The sequence below is a fragment of the Fulvia fulva genome, chromosome 3 (genome assembly GCF_020509005.1).
Source record: "Fulvia fulva chromosome 3, complete sequence".
NCBI classification, from domain to species: Eukaryota; Fungi; Ascomycota; class Dothideomycetes; order Mycosphaerellales; family Mycosphaerellaceae; genus Fulvia; species Fulvia fulva.
Genome location: NC_063014.1, coordinates 2451746 through 2472726, shown reverse-complemented (window position 1 = coordinate 2472726; position 20981 = coordinate 2451746). Strand labels below are relative to the sequence as shown.

The 20981-nt window shown below is 53.9% G+C and overlaps 10 protein-coding genes across 10 annotated transcripts; 3 read left to right on the top strand and 7 right to left on the bottom strand.

Moving 5' to 3' along the window:
• Positions 1-590: 590 nt before the first annotated feature.
• Positions 591-1806, bottom strand: CLAFUR5_08158 (Altered inheritance of mitochondria protein 9, mitochondrial; the record flags this gene model as incomplete). The annotated part of the gene is given in 2 exon segments (XM_047907306.1): positions 591-1578; positions 1595-1806. 2 exon segments carry the CDS (start codon positions 1804-1806, stop codon positions 591-593), a joined length of 1200 nt encoding a protein of 399 aa, XP_047759510.1.
• Positions 1807-2563: 757 nt separating this feature from the next.
• Positions 2564-4004, bottom strand: CLAFUR5_08157 (Serine/arginine repetitive matrix protein 1; the record flags this gene model as incomplete). Its single annotated transcript, XM_047907305.1, has 4 exons — positions 2564-2749; positions 2888-3011; positions 3060-3574; positions 3633-4004. 4 exons carry the CDS (start codon positions 4002-4004, stop codon positions 2564-2566), a joined length of 1197 nt encoding a protein of 398 aa, XP_047759519.1.
• Positions 4005-4244: 240 nt separating this feature from the next.
• Positions 4245-4564, top strand: CLAFUR5_08156 (uncharacterized protein; the record flags this gene model as incomplete). The annotated part of the gene is made up of 2 exons (XM_047907304.1): positions 4245-4292; positions 4343-4564. The coding sequence occupies 2 exons, from the start codon at positions 4245-4247 to the stop codon at positions 4562-4564; spliced, it is 270 nt and encodes an 89-aa protein (XP_047759518.1).
• Positions 4565-5937: 1373 nt separating this feature from the next.
• Positions 5938-7860, top strand: CLAFUR5_08155 (uncharacterized protein; the record flags this gene model as incomplete). The annotated part of the gene is made up of 3 exons (XM_047907303.1): positions 5938-7053; positions 7105-7274; positions 7554-7860. The coding sequence occupies 3 exons, from the start codon at positions 5938-5940 to the stop codon at positions 7858-7860; spliced, it is 1593 nt and encodes a 530-aa protein (XP_047759517.1).
• Positions 7861-8407: 547 nt separating this feature from the next.
• Positions 8408-8995, bottom strand: CLAFUR5_08154 (uncharacterized protein; the record flags this gene model as incomplete). The annotated part of the gene is made up of 1 exon (XM_047907302.1): positions 8408-8995. The coding sequence occupies one exon, from the start codon at positions 8993-8995 to the stop codon at positions 8408-8410; it is 588 nt and encodes a 195-aa protein (XP_047759516.1).
• Positions 8996-9477: 482 nt separating this feature from the next.
• CLAFUR5_08153 (Putative pyridoxal kinase) lies at positions 9478-10562 on the bottom strand (the record flags this gene model as incomplete). The annotated part of the gene is made up of 2 exons (XM_047907301.1): positions 9478-10442; positions 10499-10562. The coding sequence occupies 2 exons, from the start codon at positions 10560-10562 to the stop codon at positions 9478-9480; spliced, it is 1029 nt and encodes a 342-aa protein (XP_047759515.1).
• A 581-nt stretch (positions 10563-11143) lies between these two features.
• Positions 11144-13213, bottom strand: CLAFUR5_08152 (Proliferating cell nuclear antigen; the record flags this gene model as incomplete). Its single annotated transcript, XM_047907300.1, has 6 exons — positions 11144-11161; positions 11216-11505; positions 11561-11990; positions 12040-12080; positions 12879-13086; positions 13148-13213. 6 exons carry the CDS (start codon positions 13211-13213, stop codon positions 11144-11146), a joined length of 1053 nt encoding a protein of 350 aa, XP_047759514.1.
• An 835-nt stretch (positions 13214-14048) lies between these two features.
• CLAFUR5_08151 (uncharacterized protein) lies at positions 14049-14783 on the bottom strand (the record flags this gene model as incomplete). The annotated part of the gene is made up of 2 exons (XM_047907299.1): positions 14049-14186; positions 14238-14783. 2 exons carry the CDS (start codon positions 14781-14783, stop codon positions 14049-14051), a joined length of 684 nt encoding a protein of 227 aa, XP_047759513.1.
• A 2142-nt stretch (positions 14784-16925) lies between these two features.
• Positions 16926-18912, top strand: CLAFUR5_08150 (uncharacterized protein; the record flags this gene model as incomplete). Its single annotated transcript, XM_047907298.1, has 2 exons — positions 16926-16974; positions 17081-18912. 2 exons carry the CDS (start codon positions 16926-16928, stop codon positions 18910-18912), a joined length of 1881 nt encoding a protein of 626 aa, XP_047759512.1.
• Positions 18913-19241: 329 nt separating this feature from the next.
• CLAFUR5_08149 (uncharacterized protein) lies at positions 19242-20795 on the bottom strand (the record flags this gene model as incomplete). The annotated part of the gene is made up of 1 exon (XM_047907297.1): positions 19242-20795. One exon carries the CDS (start codon positions 20793-20795, stop codon positions 19242-19244), a length of 1554 nt encoding a protein of 517 aa, XP_047759795.1.
• Positions 20796-20981: the final 186 nt, after the last annotated feature.

The window sequence follows — 20981 nt, the reverse complement described above, 5'->3', positions numbered from 1 at the left end:
CTCGTTGGCGTCGTCACAAGGCGTATCTCATGGGGACATCGTGTCTCGCTCAATAGTCGCTTGGCGGCCTTATGGCGCTCAATAGCTGCAACGAATCGTCGATAGCAAGGTCCCTCACTCGAGCACGGCATGCAACTGTCAGTCATAGGTCTGCGGCGATTACCGCACTTCCCTGCACTTTCCAGGCGGTCCCGCTGATGCGAAGCTGAGAGAGAGGCGTAGTAGCAGCGGAGAGATCCAAAGTCGAGCTCATGTTACAATATCGCCTGGAAAGCCAGGGTGGACCGAGTGTCACACCGAGAAGTGGACTCAGTCGTAGACTGGTCATAGTCGTGGTAGCAATCTCATGCCCTTGGTCTGGGAGCGGCCAGACGTCCAACCAGCGTATCTTCTCTGACTCTGTCGAAGAATGCCGAGCAATGAAATCTTCCTCGAAACGTTCCATATGCTCCTTTCCCGCATGATACTGCTCGTGAGATACCGAATCATCCCAGCCACGGTACCCGCCAATGCTAGTCAGGAAATCGGTCATGAGCTCGATACTTTGCGTCCAAAGGACGTATTGTTCATCATGGGCACTTTTGTCATCATCAGTAAATGACAGCGGGCAAGGACAGCGGGCAAGGGTTCGCAACAGGGTCGTCCACAACTTGATTCCACTCCTGTTGTAGACTCATCAAGAGATCCTCGACGAGTAGCTCGCCATCACTGAAAATGTTTCCCGCAAGACTAGGTATCCGACCGAGCAGGCCTCGGCCAAAGCGAATAGCCCTTTCCACATCTTCGCATTGACGCACGAGTTCGACTTCGTACAGCTTCCACAGGATTTGCGCATTGCGTAGCTTCTTCGCAGTCTGCTGTTCTGTCTCACTGAGACGTTCGAAGTTGTCGGGGAGCGTAATAGCTTCCGCATCGAAAGTATCTGGAATCTCGCCATCGAATTCAAGAAAAGTGGGATGCCGGGCTTGTGCGAAGAGTGGAGCGACATGAACTGCCTGCCAGTCGATGATAGCTGTGATTATTTTCGGATCATTCTCATCGACGAAGATGATATCCCAATGTAAATCTGTGTGCCATAGAACTGGCTTGGAGAGTATTGGATCTGCCGGCTTCAGATATCCGGCAACCTTCTCGTAATTCCGCAAGGTCCGCATCTTCGTTTCAAGGCTCTGCTGGTATTGTCTTGGGCCATTGTAGAATCCCTGCGGGTCCGGGAACTCTGAAGACTTTCGTAAACATGCTAGTTCGCGCGCTGCAATCGCGAGATTGTATGCTTCGACCGTCGACCAAGGGCCTTGATTGGCCGTTGCACCAGCCCTGCCATTCTCGAAGAAATTCCTGTCTGTAGTTGGGCCGATGGCAAATTCTGGAAGTTTAGTGTCTTGACCGAGAGACACATTGAAGGCTTCGGGGTTATCGGTAGGTCTCAGGTCTTTGGCGTAGTAGAGGCTCCCGTATTTGGGGAAATCTGATGACGCGAAAAGAGCTTCGTAGCTCACAAGTTTGTGAATGATGGCAGCTTTCTGGACGATCGGTAATCGAGTCCCAAAGCCTATGCAGTTCAACTCCAGAACACTTCTCCATCAAGATGTACTCTGCGCCAACAGGATTATCCACAGACGAACTCCAAGCGTAGACTCGGGGTACAGGGACACCAATAACGTTCCGTGCATGATCCATCGTAGCCACTTCGCTCGCGGTGGTGAAATGCCCGTAACCTGCATTGGGGTTGGGTAGCTTGGCGATTAGCTCTTTGCCGTCGTCCATAGTGAGCAGAAATGCTTTATTGAAACTGCCCTCGGCCATCTTGGCCAATTTGACGCAGGTCCGTGACCCAGTCGCCGGCATCGCAGCCTGGCCAAGTTCTGCGATGTTGAGTCTTCGCCGTTGGCATCTCATCTGCAGTTCCTCGTCCCAGAGCCAGCGTCCAGAGGTGTAATTAAAAAGCGTCTCGGGGCCATGGTTGATCAATGATGCGGGTCCACGTGAAGCGACAGAGCGCTTGAGAGCAGTCGTTAGATGGGAGAGCATTGCGAAAGACAGTCACACTCCCAAATGGGGGCTGGACGTCTAATGGTAATGACATGAGTTCGTAATTTGATGATGTAGATGGAAAGAACGTGAATGGCTGCCTCTTTCTCAGCCGACTCGCGGCTTAGACCATATTCCTTCCTGTTGTGGCTTGGCTTGGTGTTGGGTCTGGTCACTGTTCTGCCATGCTCCGAACTTCGGCTTGTCAACCCATCGTGCGATTCGTGCCATGGACTTGATGGCGAAAGTTGCCAGCCTTGATGACGAATGCGAGCTCCTGTATATGTATGTCATTGTACAAAGATATACACCACACTCGTTCCTGCGCGCGCTGCAATTGTTGAAGCAGTCTTCCTGCTGAGATTATCTTCGGCAGCCTGGCAAAAGTCATCGAGCTCTTGTGACGCGACGCTTGACTTGATAATCACCTTATACAACACGTGCTGCTCCACGATGCCTTACCCAACCCATGTAGTACAATACCGGCTCAAACGCTGCAATCAATGAGAGAACCATACCTACCTCCTCTGGACTATGCCGGATGTTCTGTGACAGTCGCGGCACTGTCCTTTCGCTTGGCGTTACGGGCGGCTTCAGCTTTCGCCACTGACAGACGTGCTTCGAGCTCTTCGCGTGAGATCTTTAGCGGGATCGGAGGTTTGGTGCCGCGGGATGCGGTTCTTTGAAGGGGAGTATGCCTTGTGAACGGCTGACGAGACTGGAAGTGTCAGCGGGCAGCCAGAGTTGAGCATTGCTCAATAGTGTAGGTGGGTTTGTCATTGATGGTAGACTGTTGCTGCTACAATAAAGGCCGTTTCGTGGGAAAGGATGTAGATCAGTCGCGATTCGCACCCACCTCGTCTGGTTTCGCACCACCGTTTGCATGTTCGCTGACCTCGGAGCCTTCGCGGCTGAGGCGTGGTGCTTCCAAACGGTCTTTCTTGCAGTCGGTGTTGGACATCAGATCGCCAGAACCGATTCTGAGAAGCATCAGTGGGGCCAGCGGAGTCAGAGTGGCTATTGCTTACCTGCTTTGACGTTTGCGAGGCGGCGATCTCGACCGTGATGGGGAGCGACGTCTGCGCCTAGGTGGCGGCGAACGGTCGTCGTTCGATTGTGATGGCGAGCGGCGGTGTCTCCTAGGTGATGGTGAGCGTGTTCTCCGACCCTTGTTATCTGCTTTGTCACTGATGTCCGAAGACGAGTTGCGTCGCCTCCGACGTCTTGGTGGAGAGCGCGACCGCGAAGGCGATCTGCCGCCGTATGAAGGTGAACGTCTACGCCGTGATGGCTCGTCTCGGCCTCGTCCACGGCCTCCGGGCACGTAGCTATCCACGCGTGGTGGTCCGCCTCGTTCGCCTCGTCCGTCCCGTCGTCTCGGCGGTGGGGAGCGTGAGTCTCTGTCGCGACCACGACGCCCTCCTCGTCCGCCTCTTCGACGTGGGCCACGCTCGCGCTCTCTCATTCGTGTCATCTCTCGTTCTCGCTCCCGCTCTTCATTCTGTCGTTGTTCAGCCAGCTCTCGTGCGCGGTCTTCAGCAAGCTGTTGCGTGTCAGTGTCCTCTGTTCATTCTCAACAGCGTGTTCTATACCGCCCTCACCTTCTCTTGGATCAGCTCGAGCTTCTTTGCCTCGAGCAGTGACTTCGGAATACCATTCGGACTGTCCTGAGCATCGAGACATAGCTTCCACAGGTTGAGACAGAATGACGGCGCGTCTTTGTCGAGAAATCCTGTGAGGTCGTACTGTAGCTGCTTGATGTTTGGTGACTTGCTGCCCTCGATGATGTTGAAGATCATCTCTATCACAACATCATCGTCATTGCCGAGCAGTCTGGCCACTTCATCCGACACCCATTTCTTGATGACTGGGAGATTGACCTTGCCCATGTCAACTTTCCGCTGGAACTCTGGTGGGTACTTGGTCGTACGCATCGCCTTGGCTTCGGCGGATGTCTTGAGTGCCGCCGACATCTTGAAAGCTGTCTCGTGTTTGTGTTGTGAGGATGTAGGAGTTGTTGTGAAGAGCACAATCGGGAAGGTGGACATTGGCGCTTTCTGTCATCGTTGAGCCGATCATCGGCCCGCTTGGACCGAAACTCAATCTCGAGGATGAGTCCCCTTGTTCGCGCTTGCCATCGACATTCACCCACTCGGCGCCATCAACAACGACCTGCCATTAACATACCCCACGCCAGCAACGACGTAGTCAATATGAGAGTTGCCGAGCTGCTGTCGGACTTGACCTCTCTACAAGTCTGCGTGAGTATCTCTCGATGGCCCAGCTTCACTGATGCTGACGCGATGTTCAGGATCCTAATGCTGCACTTGCCCTGGTATCCACACGACCAGAACCTTCTCCTGAGCAGGGCAATGGCACCACAGAGAGCAAGGAGATTGAGGATTCTGATCTGAAACGTGCGAAAGATCTTCTCGAGCTTCATGGAACTGTCAAGCTCGCTCATCAGGATGGAACAGACAAGGATCTCAACCAAGCTCGGGATGCCGTGGCTAGGGTTTTGAGAACGCTTTAAGTCACGTACGCCTTGGAACACTCCCAGCAGCATATTCGTCAGCAGAAGTGACATGTCCTACGCTGGCACAGCCAGCTTCTGAAGGAACGCTGTGACCATGCTCGGCAGCGGCCAAGAAAAGGAGACCGGGGTCCGCTTCAGCTGGAACATATCTATGCTCTCGTCAACACCCATCTCTCGTGTTATGCATCTACTCGACAGGGAAGGCATCTTGACAACATGAAGGTCCTATTGCTTGGCGCTACTGGCAATCCTGGCTCGCGGGTTGTACCTGCGTTGCTGGCCCATGGTCATTCGGTTGTGGCGTATGTACGCTCGGCAGACAAGCTTCGTGTTATGCTTCCGACATCCCTGTTAGAATGCATCAAGATAGAACAAGGCGATGCTTTCGACATCGAATCGGTCGCCGCGACTTTGCGGCGGCATGACTGCGACGCCTTGCTCAACACAGCCGGCAATCGCGAGTCACCATGGAAGCAATAGACACTTGGCAAGCTAGTGGCATCTGGGGTAGCTGCCACCGTAACAGTTGGACGAGAGAGGCAGAAGCCATTGCGAGCCTGGATTGTTGGGGGTATGTGATCGCTCGAATATCCTGGCACTGGTGGCTACAAGGTCTAGGACTATTTGCCAGCATGGATGTCCGAACATCATCGTGGAACAGAACAAATTATGAAGGACACGTCCACCTTGGACATCAGATGGTCGCTGTTGTGCGTGGCAATGATGTATCCCAGGTCTGAGCATGTCGAATTGCTTTCAGGCCCAGAGAAGCATAATCTGCTGCTCGACACCACAATCATTGGATCAGATACATACCCCTTGTCGGGGCCCATCTCAATCTGGTACCGGTCATCAAGAGCTACTCCACACAGCTGGAAGATGTGGCCGACTTGCTTGCCGAAGACCTTTTCAAGAGCGACTCTCCATACATTGGACAATTTGTCGGCTTCAAAGACCCAGCACATACCAAGTCAGCTTGATGCTGTTCGAAATGTGATCCACTACTTCGGCGTGCAAGAGCACGAGGCATTTGCCGGCTGAAGTGCCATGTGGTTACCCGATGTCCTTCCCCACCTTCCAACCCGCGCACTGGACGCGCTAGCGAGACCGCCTGCATCCGGTATTGCTTCCAGATCTCCACTGAGTTGAAGGCTCGCGCATGGATGATGTCTACAATACCAAGCCCTGGCGCACGCCCAGACTTAGGGCTCTTCGCTCGCATCCGAGGATCTCACAGTTCGTCGGATGTAGTAAGATTCAACTAGCGACGCCATTGACAGTGCTGAAACGTGGAGGCGAAAGTATGCAGATTTATAAGGTAGACCAAGCTCTCTTGAGTTTGCTTGGAAGAGTGGCAGTATTTCTCCATCATGTTGTTTAAGTCTCTTGTGTTGGCGAGCATTCTTGGCGTTGCGACAGCACACAGTGGCTATGGCTCCTCGCAAGCTAGAGACGTTACTTTCACGAACAGTCGTCGCCTACTATTCGATGCCGACGGCAACCAGATTGACGCGTATGGCAGCAAGGTCAACTTCTTCAACGGCTCATACTACCTCTACGGAAACAGCTTCTCGATAGAAGGCATCGCATTCGGTGTCAAGTCCTACTCCTCCATTGACCTTGAGAATTGGAAGTACAACGGCTTCCTCTGGGACCAAAACTCCATTCCACCCTACCACGAACTCGGTGGCTATGGCCGCCCTCACATCGTTTACAATAAGCAAAACAAGCAATACGTCCTTTGGGCCAACGCAGGCTCTTCCGGCTATATGGTCGCTACTTCCACCTCTCCCTCCGGACCCTTCACATTCCTCAACAAAACCGCCGCGATCGACCCTCAATTGGCTAGTCTTCAGCCTTCGGACCACATGGTCACAACCCTCGCCAATGGAACCGGCTACCTCATCTTCGGCGCCCTAAACTTCCGCGACCCTCGCGCCGGTTCGATTTGGCCACCTATCTTTCAAGGGCTCCACATTTCTGAGCTCACATCAGATTACGAGAACACCACTTCCCTCTCCTACCCCGTTAGGTCCGCTGATAATGACTTGATCGATGAAGAAGCTGAATCTCCCGATTTCTTTGAAAGGAACGGATGGCACTACGTCTCTGGTTCCAACACATGTGGCTACTGTAATGGTTCACTCGGTCTTATCTATCGTTCTCGAAGTTGGCAGGGTCCATGGTCGAGGCAAATCATCGCGGGCTACAGCTGTAATGGACAGCATGAGGGTGTGCTGCCGTTGACGGACCCCAAGACGAAGGAAACTAGCTATGTATGGCACTCGACGAGCGTTCCTGGTGGACCAAGGACAGGGTTCGGCGGCCATATCTTCCAGCCGCTGAAGTTCAATGAAGATGGAAGTGTGCAGGAGCTAGATTGTACTGCTGACGCGAAGTTCACGGTACCACTTACTCTCGGCAGTGGGAGCGTGGCAACGGGAAATGCTACTGATTGTGTGGATGGAACGCCAAGGGATGCTGTGGTGAGTACTTGTAGAAGAACAGGCTTGATCTTGGTGCTGACGGCTTCACAGTATACGCCTGTTTGCGATTCGGACCAGTTTGATCTCTACCAGACTTGGAAAGTGAGCAAGAACGGCACGCTGAAAAGTGTTGCTGTCAACATCGCGAGGAGTGTGCAGACTGTACCGCTCGCTCTGACGGTGTTCAAGTTCGACAGCTACGATGATCTGATCATGCCTGAGTAAGTGCATTCCCTTGCCAATCAATCTCATCCCGAACTCGGACGCAGCGCAGAAAGCGAAAATGGACAAGCAGGTCTGGAACAGAAGCACTGCAGACGTCTTCGTAGTCTGCCACTCATGCTCGCTCTTGAGTGGCAGAAGAAGAAGAAACGCCGGGTCCTGCTGCTTTGATCACGCAGCAGATCTGACCACTGCCCCAAACCCACCCGCCACATCTGCACCCACCACCATTTTCATACATATGCACTCACCCTCTCCCACTAACCACACTCCCACAGATACAAATGGACCCCTCTCGGCACCACATCTCTGAACGCCACCGCATTATCCTACACCTTCGACACCGCCACCATTCCCATAACCTCCAACAGCACCGTGAAGGCAGGCGACCTCCTCGGTCTCGCAATCATCGGCCAAGACTTCGCTCCTTACTGCCACTTGGAGTATGATGCCAGTGGTGATGCAGATCGAGTTCTCTTCCAGCGGGGCGCTGGACAGAACTCGTGGAGAGGGTTGAAGGGGCGGACCAGTCCGCTTTATAAGAGGGAAGGGAAGGGGGTAAAGGTCTTTGGGAGTTATGTATAAGGGGAGATGTGAGTCTGGGGGAGGAGCATAAGGCTCCTTTGGCGTACCGACATCTGTGGAGGTCGACTGCGGAATTCTAGAACCTTGTAGATGGACCTTTGATAGACTCTGCTACGGATGATACCCCCTTGGATGGCGTCTGACAGTTCGAAATAATGGAAGACGTCACACGTCTCAAGGTCTGAATCGGCAGGTTGAACTTTGAAAGGGGTACTCCTATTAAGAAAGCTTGAAGACAGCGAGTACGTTCAGACTATTCTTTCTCGGTGCTACGGCAAGCATGAAATGTGCATTGATACCAAGTGGAAGACTCGAAGAACGCTCTTCTGAAGATGATGTGGCCACAATGCCCGAGACCAACCCCACCGGTGTGCTGTTCGTGAGCACAGCGCAGCTCCCAAGAGAATAGTTGTTCTGTTCCTCAACCGGACTCAATCTCCTTCGGACTTGATTTGCACCACTGACCAGCAATATCCATAACACCCCACGGCAGTACCTACCCAAACTCCAGGTTCCTCACATGCTCCCACCGTCTATACTCAAAATCCTATTTCTTGACCGTGGTATGCTTGACAGGCTCGTCGAAGCTGAAGAAGTTCTCGAGTTTGCGTCCTCGGCCGCAATAGACTACCACGCTGCGTAGATTCCGCAACACCATCCACCGCTCGACCTCTTCGCTTTGTTCATCGACAACTTCCTTCCGCAGCGCGACCTTGATTTCCACTTCTGTGACTCTCGGGAGCCTTTCAAGTAGAGGCTCGAGCCAATCCAGATGCGAATGGCCTTCAACGGCGGTGGCGAAAAGGCGTAACTTGACAATCTCGGTCCGGTATACAGGACGAGGCATCGGGTAGCGTAGCGTCCCATCGAAGTCGATGTGGTCTGTGAATTGTGTCACAATGGGATGTTTTCCGGCTCGCGCCAGGTATTCGCTTCGGAACTGTTTGCTGATTCTGCAGGCGGTCGGATCTGTTACGTTGCCAATGTTACAGTCGAGGTTCAGATCGATGCTTGCGGGTCGAGAGCATGCGATGAATAGTTCGTCGTAGATGTAATTGCGGATCTCACCTGGCAGGTCAAAGAACGGGAATGTGTTGCGCTGGGCGTCTGTGGTGGTAATAGTGAGGGACGCCATGTTGTTGAAGCTGACTGGTTGCTGTGGATATTGGTCTCAGTGTTTGCTGTTCAGTAGTCGCCGCGATGTGTGTGTCTGCGTAGAGAGTGGAAGTTGATACTAGTGACTGTGGATGTTGTTATGGGCGTTCTTTGATGAATAGTCACCGTGATGTTTATGTTTGCGTGGGGAGTGAAAGCCGAGGAAATGGGTACGTATGCTGTCGAAAGGAAAGTGTAAGGCGCGAAACAGGAAACACGGATTGTTGGGAAAGGAGGTCGTCTTGACCTAAGAAGGGGCGACCTGGGCTTACTCTCACTCGCACTTGAGCGGAATCGAATGTCTGTCATGATCAGCGAATCCTGGACTTTATGATGGCATGACAGCGCGGTCCGTTGGGGCAGGGTCTGTGAGCAGTAGTTCTCGGTATCATACCCATCGTCGCCTCCTAGAAGAGCTCATCCATCATTGGCGGCGTCCAAGTCGCTTGCCACTGCTCATACTCAGGAGTCGCTAACATTAACAGCCTCTGCCTTGAAGTCCCCGAGATCCAGCGGCTCCCTCAACGCCCTCGCATTCCTCACAACCCTCACCTCCGCCGCCCTGGTCAGCCTCAAATGTCTCTCCATCTCCCTCTCCTTCGCCCCCTCCTCTCCCTTCCCTTCATTGAGCTCCGTCTCCTCGTCCAATCCCTTCTTGACACGTTCATAATGCGCCGCCGTGTCCTTCAACACAGCATGCATACTAGCCAGAACCATCTCCGTCGCCTTCGCGAGTGGGAGATCCTGTGCAGCAACATCGTCTGGACTCCGCCAACTGGCTATCTCGAGGAGGCCCGCTTGTGCCGCGGCCTGCCGGAGTCGCGCGACGAGCAATGCGGCGAACATGTCTCCCGTGCCGGAGAAGAAGACAGGCAGGGCCGGGACCGTAACTCGAAAGAGGCGCGGCCTGTTGTCCGAGGTCGCGGTTGATCCGATGAGGGATAGCTCTGCTTTGTCATTATCGCGGTCGCTGCCAGGTGTTGTAGGCAGCCGTATCGACGTGATCAAAACGTGCGGCAGAGTGTACTCCTGGTGTAACTTTCTGACCGCCTCTTCCATACTCCCCAACCCCGTTATCTTCACCCCGCTCAAGACCTCCACCTCAAATTGATTCGGCAAGATCAAATCTGCACTCTGCAACAATCCCTTATACGCCGGCACCGTCTCTTCCGCGACATACAACCTCCCATTATCTCCCATAACCGGGTCCAACACCCAGAAGAACGAGCCTGGCTTCGTCGACGCTCGGAATTTCGCGTCTCTGCCAATCTTACCGACTTGTTCGACCGTGGCGGCGGTAGGACAGTAGCCACTCAGCATCATGTCGAAGTGATCGAGACGGGCGGTCTTGAGGCCGGCGTAGAGGTCGGCGACTTCTTCGGGGGTAGTTTTGCGGCCGGTGAAGGTGCGGTAGCCGACGTGGTTACCTAAAAGGTGGTTGTGGTCAGGGAGATATCAGTTGTGATGTGATTGTATGCCTTACTGTAGTTCACGGTATGAATTGCGGACACTTCGCAGCCCAAGGTCTGCATGCAGAATGTCGCCATTGTGTTCCCGACATAGCTTCGTTACCTTTAGCATGGCTGGCATCGAAGAACATGACCTAGACTTACCCAGATGTCACCTTGTATAGCGATTAGCTTATCGCCTTACCTATGTTTGAGGAGGAGCACCCACATGACTGGCAATGGCCAGAACGTGAGTCTCTGGGACATCGTTTTCGCCAGCCGCCATGACAACGTGTGAAAGGGGTCGTGTGCAGGATGAGGAGGTATGTCTTTGCGTGTTATCTCGAGGGTAAGCTAAGGTTGATGTGTGGTGCTCGCGCGATCTATTCAATTGCTGAGATGACGCAGCAAAGTTTCGCGACGCAGATCCGTGAAGTCGGCGCGGACTCAGCTCCTTCCTGCCGATCGAGGCCGGTCATGCTCGATATACCCATGCGATGTACAGCTCTGCTCTTTCTCAGTTTTGCATGCAAGATGACACATTCCAGACATATCGTGCTCTTCCTCATGCATCCTGCCAGCTCAGGAAGGTGAGCCATTACTTGCCTCCTCATATGCCATACATAACATGCAACCGAAACACCTGCTGTGATGTCGTAAACGTTGACATACGTGAGATCTTACTCCTCGTCACCGATCTAGATCACAAAAGTCAGTGCCTGTCGCCATAGCATGTGGATGAGCGAACATACCTTTGGTGCGAGGTAGAATCGCAGATAGCTGTTGTTTGCGAGACCGTACTCGACCAGAAGTGGGACCTCATTGCTCAAGCACAACTTGACACTTCCGCTGAGACCGCTAGCCTTGCAGAAGTTCATGAGGTACTTTAGGGAGAAGGTAAGCGCGACGGGCTCGGAAAGGTTGATCTCGATGTTCTGGTCAGGCTTTTCGACGTTTGTGTGCGAGCGGAGAGTGACGGATCCGTTACCAATGTCGCCGTTGCACTTGAAGCTGACGCCGTCTTTTGTGCACTCGATGGAGACTGTCGTTGCATCAGTATACCACACTCCAGCTTATCTTGCTTGTCCATGCCATACCTGACTCTGACAACGCGCTGAGATCTCTTGTGATGCGCTGGAACTCTGAGCTAGGCAGAGAGATCGTGGCAGCGTACTCTGTGTCTGGAATACCCAAGTGCTCTTGATCGATATCCATAAGCTTGATGTCGTACTCGCTGAGCCTGTCGCTCTCGGCGCTCTCGAATGTGAAGTTGACGACATCTGGCGCGTCCTCCGCCTTCATGGTGAGGATGTCTTCGCTTTGAGCGCATCGTAGGACTTTTGTGAGCGATGTGAGGTTGATACCCAGGGCGATGTTGCGATCGCATCGGAAAGGCGAGAAGGACTCGGACTTGAGCATCATGGACACGAGGGCGACGTGGGAGTTGTCCATGGCTTGGAGGGCGATGCCGGAGTCATTGCAGTCGAAGTTGCAGTCTTGGACCAGATCCTTGATGGCGTCGACGACCTTGGTATTGTCAGCATAGTCTGCTAAGCTCAGCACACGTTGTACATGCCTTCTTCAGCAGGTTGGCCTGCTCCAAACGTGCTTCCAACACTATGATATGTCAGTCGTGCTTCTTCGTCGCTCTGAACATTCGCATACTCTTGAAGATTGGGTTCTGTACTGTGTGTAGTTTGTGAAGCGGAGCGGTGTGTTTGTGTTGGTGCCGTGAAAGTGTGCTGCTTGAGGGGTTGCAAAGATGGGGTTTCTTCAACTCGACTTCGCGAAATCAAGAACGCGTCTTAGATATGCGCGCAAGACACGCGCTTAGAGTTTGAGAGCGGGGCTAGAATCGCCAAACCAGCCAATCACAAACTAGGTCTACAGCAAGAGATACATACACGGTGAATGATTGCAACAAGTGCCCAAGGCGCAATACTTCGTGTCGACGAGTATCTAGCTCGATGAATCTCTCCATGCAATTGATTTCTATGGCTCAGGAACGGCGTTTGAAGGGCTCTTTATTGCATTCTTCCGGACTTTCCATCTTCCCTTTTTTCTCTCTGATGCACCCCAAGCAGCGCCTCCACATAGTCTTTCGCCGTATCTCCCAGTGAGATGGTGGCCATATCGGCTGAGTCCCTTACATGCTCTGGTAGCAACGTCAAGCCATAAGCTTTGCGGCGAGACAGCAGCAGACATCAGTACCAAGCCCATCTCGCATGCTGATTTCTCTGGTGCTTACAGCCTGTACGGCACTGCTGCCTCGTGAGTACACATCCCCAAAGCCATCTCGTCCAGATTAAGAGATCGAATCGCGAGTGCATAGGACCCTCATCACCCCTCCCGCCACCTCTCAAGCTTTACACAACCCATAAAACAACGTCCAAGTGAGCACAAAACTCATCAAACCCCCAAACATATCCCCCGCCCACAGATCCCCCGTCGGCCTAAAGAAAAACGCCTTCGCATTCTGCTCCGCCTTCAATTGGAAGATGAGCACCGACACGATCGCCGTGCCTAGGAAATAAAAAATAAATCCAGGCAGGGATTCCAGCCCGAGAGTGCCGGCAGCCACGCCGAAGAGAGAGGCGGTTAGGGCACGGATGTTGGAGACGGTCTGGAGGGGAGTGTTAGAAGAGTGTGGATTTGGGGAGGAAAAGGGCAGGGTAGGGACGTACGCGAGCATTGTGTTGGACGCTTTCGGGTTGGATGGGGGAGATGGCCAGTTCGCGTTCGTCGAGCATGATGGAGTACGTGCTCTGTGGCGAGCAGTCGACCTAGATGCTGGCTGACTGAGTGCTGAGCCTCAAGGTGGACGACTTCGTTCCTGGTGCCTGTCAGGACGATCCGTTGATGGTTCCTGCCGAGCGTGGCTGATTCGACGTCGTCAACTCCGTTGCGCGCGAGTGCGAAGTATGCGGGTAATGATTCCACAGAGCCTATTCCAGCGTCCTTCGCGAATGGGATGAGTCGGACGTAAGAGTGGTTTCCAATGCCGTGATGTGCATGTACAGTGTTGGCGATGAAGTCCGCCGGTTGCCAGATTGCTCTGTCGCATCTTACTAGCGCGAAAGGATCCCTGCACGGAATCCCGGCGTTCGGGTTGAAAGCTCCGCTCAGACGTCACGCCGTCACGGAGATCACTTCTGCTTTCACGATGTGCTAACCTGCCACGAGAGTAACATGCAGCATTGCGGCTGAGGTCTGATCTACGAGCGCGGAAGAGGATGAAGACTGGGCCCGACTGCGAGGACGTGACGACAAAGCGCGTGAGTATGATGGTCGTTCAGTCATAGACCGATCGTTTACACACTTCGACAACGATTGCTCGACTAGGCTACACAGTATGCTAATGATAGTACAATTGGACAAGGCGGCTCAGAAATGTCCAGCATCATGGTCGCCTTGTTGTGGATTGAATGTCGTACTCGAACACGCAGTATCATGGCCGACCGATCATGATCAGAAAGGCTACGACTCCGCCGACTCCGCCGACTCAATCCACCAGTCGCCCATAATCGTCGAGGTATCTGTCCCTAATCAGTATGGCTTTCAACCCAGCAGCGACGGCTATGACACTCACTGTTGTAGATATGTAGCCAAGCTGTATCCATCAACCTCTGTCGCTGCCCTCAGCAGCTGAAGAGCTCTTCTGAAGTACTGCTCGTTCATACGTGGGCTGGAGGCGTTGCCTATGGACATGTATGCTTCTGCAGACTTCAACAAATCAGCTCCAGGTCCTTGAGAGCATGACATGGTCTCACTTACTGTTGCAAGTAGTTCTCCTGACACAGCTCGCTGCGCAGTGGCAGCCGTGATAGCTCTTTCAAGGTAGTCTGTCGCAGGCTGAAGATAACCTCTAGCTTCAACATAATCGGTAGTCGCAGCTCGTCTCTCCGCTTCGGCGACCTGCTGAGTGGATAGCTCCCCATCCCGAACACTATTGAATGATTGAAAGGAGCGTTGCGAGTGCGCGGACCCTGCCCTCGAAGATGGGCTTCCGTCTTCGTGTATTCTGACCAAGGCAGGTTGCGCTTTCGAAAGCCATGCTTCACCCAGGCCCTTGAGAGCTGCCAGATTGTCGGCGTCTCGATGGCCGATGACAAGCCACTGTCGTGAGCACCAGGCCGTGATGTCAGGTACACCTCCACTGTCCGCGTCCACGAGTGCGAGCCTTTGGAGACCTGTGACAACCCATATCTGTTCTTGTGTTCGATTCGCCTGTCGCACGAAAGTGGTCGTGTCCAGATGAGTGATGATCGTACGTGCAAGTGTCAGGTAACTGCGCCAATTTTGAGGCGATGTGCGGAGCATGTTGTAGATCTGGCTCAAGCTGGTCTTGCACACGGTAATGCGCTGTTATTCGTTCATAGCTTTGGCGATGGTTAGAAGTAATTGTAGGATGCGGACTGGCAGATATATCATGCTGACCGCGCCGTCTTCGACATCGAGCTTTCAGCTTAGAGACATGCTCGTGCGCGCTCTTGATTGCTCTTGACATGGGTTCTACTGCCCAGCATGAGGCAGTATGGGATGGTGCAGAGTATCGTCTGCCTCTTGGTCAACGTGTTTGGTCCAGGCTTTAGCGATGTAGTACTGCCGTGCTGGGGTTGCAGCTACGCGATCAACATATGATAGAGCGATTACTTCGACCGCTCTGATGCAGCCTGCCGAGATAAAGTGGAACTAAATCAATTGGTAGACATGCTTCTTGGGTAGGGCTGTGGAGGTGTGTTGGCATAGAAAGATTCGCCACTCTATACAGTTTTACAAAGGATGAACAGTGCATTGGCCATGCCGAAGTAGGTGGAAGCCTGGACGCATATGAGCCGCCGGGGCATATTGTTCGTCCAGATATATGACGGCCTAGCGACCTCATATGACAGCCCAGAGGGTCTAGAGTAGGTGAGATGCTTGAGCCGCAGCGTGTGAATGGCCAAGCCGTCGACTAGTGTAATGCATCTGTCCGCAAACGTGAAGGTGCGAGGAGACGCGAGAGCGTGGTAGTCATAGCATATGGCGCAGGCGGGAAAGTGTAGCAAGGCTCTAGTCGGTCGATGATTAGCAAGCGCCGTGAGCTTGCCTGGCGACATCGCAGAGGGGTCCACCAGCGTAGTGTCGAGTAGTCCGCCATAGTGAGCCATTGCTGGGCTAATGATGTCCCTGTTCGTCCGGATAGATCGACATGGTCTAACTACGCAGCTGACAAAGTATCCTTGGGATGAAAGGCTGTGGGCAATCTGGACCTGAAAGTATGAGAAGTGGCAGCCTGTACCTGTCGTCGCGCGCGGACAATCGTTCGGCACGACACGAGCCCGATAGATCCATTCCATGAAGACCCGCCCATCTATCGTCCGGGCCGTGTGATATTCCTGGGTGTAGGGTCAGCATAAGAAAGTCTGTTGGCTGCGCCGCATCCGATTGTGTGAATTAGGCACGAAGCCGACAGTTTCCGTGTTGCTCTCAGCACATGACAGCCACAAGCAATACTGCAAGACGAGATGGATAGCAAAGCTAGGGTGCATTTTGCAAAGGCTGTAGATGGTTGCTGTGTCATCAGTGCTTGGTAGACGACTCTCGCAATGCAGTCAAGGACTCGGCGTGCAGATGATCGTACAGCTGTCACGCTGCAGGGCTGCTATCATCGAGCGCATGAGCCTCGCGTTAGGTTTCGCGTATCGCAACTGCTCTTCGAGGTAGGTGCAGTCCACAGGGCTGCAGCAACAGCGGCGCTGCGGCAGGATGATGTGCACGCAATCGAGCTGTGGCGCGGTCCCTGGTCGCGATGGACGCTCCTTCGACTCTCGAGACTGTGGTGCCTGGGGAAGTTGCATGATACTTCGACGACAGGCTTGGAGGCCTATGCGAAGAAACAGTTGCGTTGTTTCAGCCCTCGGTGCTGGTGTGCTCAGCCATCCCGACGTGTCCGTGCAGCTTTCGTTCAGCAGATGAGCCTCCACGACGAGTATGCAGCACGCGTGGAACATCACTGCATCCCGACCAGCGTTCGAGCGATGATGTGTGAGACTGTGAGGCGTGTCTGTGTCATGTCCAGAGTGACAGGTGTTCGTATGGAGGAAATGAGCAACACGGATCTGAGATTCGCAGTGTGGACCCGCGTCGCTACGTGCCCCTGTCGATAAGACTAGATACCTTAACGTTTGGCGGTTAATGTTACCTTATGTCAGCCACGAGACAGCCAGATGTACAGCGTGCCAGGTACATGCGCTCTTCACCTGCTGACGCTGTCGCATGCTGCCGACACACAATCGCGCCGACTATACCCACCACCTCCCTCACTTCGTCCCCCACTTGGCGACAGACACGATATCTTCCCTGTGCTGCTTAGAAACGCTCGTCTGGCTCGACACCGCCCCACGACCCATCGCGGCTGCCCGGCGACATTGACCCGTACCGATCTCGAATGGAACCATGCCACGAATGAACAGCAGATGAATGGAGACTATACACACCCATGACAGCCCACTAGCTGCATATCTAGAAGGTACGTCCAGACAGCGTCGCATGGCAACGCGCCTGCGATACCGTGGATACCACCGTCTGCACACATGTACCGAAGCAAGGGCACAGGAGCTGATGTCCTACCGCAGGCGAGGGTTCCTTCGAGCCGCATCTCGATGACAAACCCCACGATGAACGATCCAACGACATCATTGTAGACGAAGATGCACAGCGACCATCCTTTGCGCCGCCCTCCAAGACACCGTCCTTCCCCCGAGTCAAGATCCCCCAGCCGATCACGCTGACACAAGCGACACCACAAAGCGCAATCACACGCGCGCACGATGCTTGGTCAACAGCATGGAACGCGAACGTCGGCCGTGCAGATAACGCCAAGTTCATCGAGCACTTTCGCTACACTATCGTAGCATCACAACTGCTCAACGAGTACCTCGATCATGGCGCCCTAAAGCCGTCCTCTACACCGACAGTCGGCTTGGACGGAGCAGTCGACCTATCGGGCACCTCTACAGTAAAAGCGAGCGTGTATGGAGCTGCCTTGGCGGCAATAGTTGCTTTGGCGCTGGCTTGGCTGTTGCAGTACAGTCGGGCACGCCGTGTATGGACAACAGGCAGAGTCACCTTAGTGCTGACAGTGGTGGTGGTAGTCGCGTTCGGCGGGTACCAGCACATGCGCAGGAAATGGTTGAAGATGTTGCGCTGCCAAGCGGTGGAGTCTATCTCGGTCTTGACAAACAACTGGCAGGCGTTCGAGCTCTCCTCCAGCTCGACTTTGTCATTCATCCAGGAGGTGGAGCTTGTGTCGAAGGGATATCGGCTAAGCACACCTTTGCCACCGGCGTCAAGGATCGAAGAGAGTGGGACTTCAAGACGATGTGCCAGACTCAGGAAGGCGCTCCACAAGGCACATGCGTCAACAATACCAGCCTGCATCGATGCATGTGCTGCCTTGCGGGTCCTGATCGAAGAAGATGATCTCGACAAATACTTCGAAGTGTACGACATATCCACTGCGGACGCCCGAGACACACTGAGTGTGGACGCGCTCAGTGTGCTGGAAGATGACCCAGAATCGCTGAAGTCACTCAGAGTGTTGAGCTACAGAGCAGGAATTGTTCGAAGAGTCTTACTGTGCTCGCTCATGGCCCTCGAGGCCGACGGTGGAAAGCCAGATAACTACAGGTGGCAGATCGCCATCGATGTCATGCGCAACCTCAACAAGGCAGTGTCTGCTTCGACAGAACGCCTGCGAATCATCCTCAGCGAGACCGAGCACTTCAATATGCCCGCCACACCTATCAAGAGCTGCTTCACGCCGAATAGGGAGAAAGTGCGAAGTCAGGTCCGCAAGATCAGCGCGCTGTCGTCAGGCATTCGTGGCTTGCAAGCAAAGATGCAGATCCTGCGGGAAGAGACCAACAGATCTATCGAACAGTCCGACGACCTGACAGATCTCGGCGCATCACTGATGGCACAGTATGAGTCAATCGGATCGGACTTGAAAGAACTCATGGCAGCCTGGGAGGCAGGAAAGCAATCCCTACAAAACAACATCACCAAGCAAGAACGACGCATTTCGATGGCATCAAGCGGCATTCGATCACCGGTTTCGAGCCTCGGCGGTTTGACAGCAGTGGAAGAGTATGACGGACCAGCAGACGCTCTGAGAGTGCTTAACGGCGAAGGCTCAAAGTCGAATCGATCTAGCATGGCCACCTCGTCTGAAGAGGAGATGGTTTTCGAAGCCGTCGCTATGCCGCGGCAACGCGCACATACCAACACGACTCTCACACGAGAAGAGAGGATCGTCAAAATGCACGAAGAACGTGAACGACAAGCACAGATGCGGGCGAAACGTGACGCCAACACGAGTATGTTGCGCGAGCTGGAGTCTGTCATCAACCTTCGACCCAAGAAACCCACGGCGAATGGGACACCAGCGAGGATCACCTCGATTTGATCGGCGCAGCATGGATAGAATCCGCGAATGCTTGGCTTGGGAGTAAGAGAACATACGCATTATACCCTTTTTCGTTATTATTTAAGGACATACAGGACTATTCCTTGGTTATAGCTTTAGCGGTTGGCACGGTGCTAGGAGGGACGGAGTTATCATGGATGGGATGCAGTGGCTATGCTGCTTGTTTGCTTTCTGTTTACACAGAGTGGACTGTGAACATAATCTTTCTGTCCAAAACATCTGCTCGTGGCATTCGCGCGCCTCCGTTTGGAAGCTGTCTTATTTTGACTGCCCGTGCCCCCCAGAGTTTGAGCGCTGCCGTGTTTTTATCATCTGAATGTGGAGAAATCTGGCGCGAACATGTTGAAGTCGAAGCCGTCGTCAAGTAACCCTAGTGCTGCAGAAGTGGATGTTGCATCTTGTTGTTGCTGGTCCCACGCTTGTTCCATTCCATTCGAGCCACGCAATGTACCTAGCTGCGGAGATGCAGACTGGGCTGCCTTTTGCGCGCCTGGTGCTGGAGCTGAAGACGGTCGCGTGTTCTCATCGAACCACGCTGCGGAGCCGGCGCGCTCGTATTTGATTCTCCGTGGCGGTGGCGAGGAAGCGGATACTGGTGCGGCTGACGGGAAATTGAACTGCAGCCTCTTGTTGGGTGGTACTGCGGGTGATGAGGAAATCTTTCGTTTGAGCGGAGAACCTGTCACTGCAGAGGGGGTGGACCGGGTGGTATAATCGGTGAGGTCTCTCGTTACTGGGGGTGTGAGGATGGTTGGTTGCAGCTTCACTTGCTTCGCAAAGCTTTCGCGGAGCTTGTCGTGGTACTGCTTCTGGGTCAAGCCAGAGTCCGTTACACCACTCGGTGCATTAGCTGTCTCCGGTGTTGCTGCTCGTGGGACCACGCTAGCCCGTGTCGAGAATTCGTTCATAGCTTCCTTTCGCGCGGCGTCATGCTGGCGCTGCGCGAGGATGATATCTTGGAAGCTCAGGTTCCCGGGTTTGTTCGAGGGTTGTGTCCGCGCGGCATCACGCTGGCGCTGCTCGAGGATAATGTCCTTCAACGAGCTCTGTGGCGCGACGGGTGATGGAGCTGGTGAGCTTTCCGTGCTTTCATCATCCTCGGCGTAGTTGACCTGCTTCTTGCCGCGAGCGCTTCGCCTGACAGGTGCTTCGACTGGTGGGGTGTGTTTTGCAACTGCGCGGGGCTTTTGAATGGTCTGGTTGTTTGTCTTTTGTGGCAAAATGTGTGATGGGCCGGCAACGTTCGCCTGTCCATGATACGGTGGTCCAAGCCAGCCATTGTGTGGTGGTCGCCGCGGTTGGGCCAGGTGACGCACTTTGCCGTACTGGCGGAGGTAGCCAGGCAGAGGTGGACGGACTCCTCCTCCAGCATGGTGTGCATTGAGCTTGAAGAATTGGTCCGAGTAGTATAGAGTACTGTCGGCGTCTTGGAACTTGGCTAGAACATTCTGCCTCTCGTGCTCAATACCTTGCCTGACACTGTTGATCTTGGCGATTTGAGGGTGTGCATTGTACGCTTGCATGGCCTGGAACTGGTTGCTGTAGCGTGCTTTGAGCTGCTGTACCACTGAGTCCTCCCAGGGGTTCAGCTTATTAGTTAGGGCGGCATCAAGTTGCGTGAGGCGCTGCTCGGACTCTGCCCTCTGCTTGACGACCATTTGCAGGTATTGGCCGTCAGCTGTCTCGGCGCAGTAGAAGTGCCCTGTGCCGCATTCCATTCGAGGGTCGCGGTGGGAGATGCGGTAGTGTGGACAGTCCACCTTCAGCCAGAAGGGCAGGTCGAGGTCGCGCGCGTGCTGGCATTCTTCCTCGATGAGCTGCGTGTGACCACACCGGAATCGCACGAATCCTTGCCAGCACATAATGGTGTGATGTAGTGTCTTCACTTTGGTAGTCAGTTGTGGTGCTTGGATGTGCTTTCCTAAAGTGCTTGTTAGACATTGCTCGGCTCAATGCCGAAAACAACAAGGATGTGCGGGTACAAACGCTCTCACATGCGCGAGAAGGAGCGACTTCATGAAGCAACCTACATCTTCGACGCCACACGG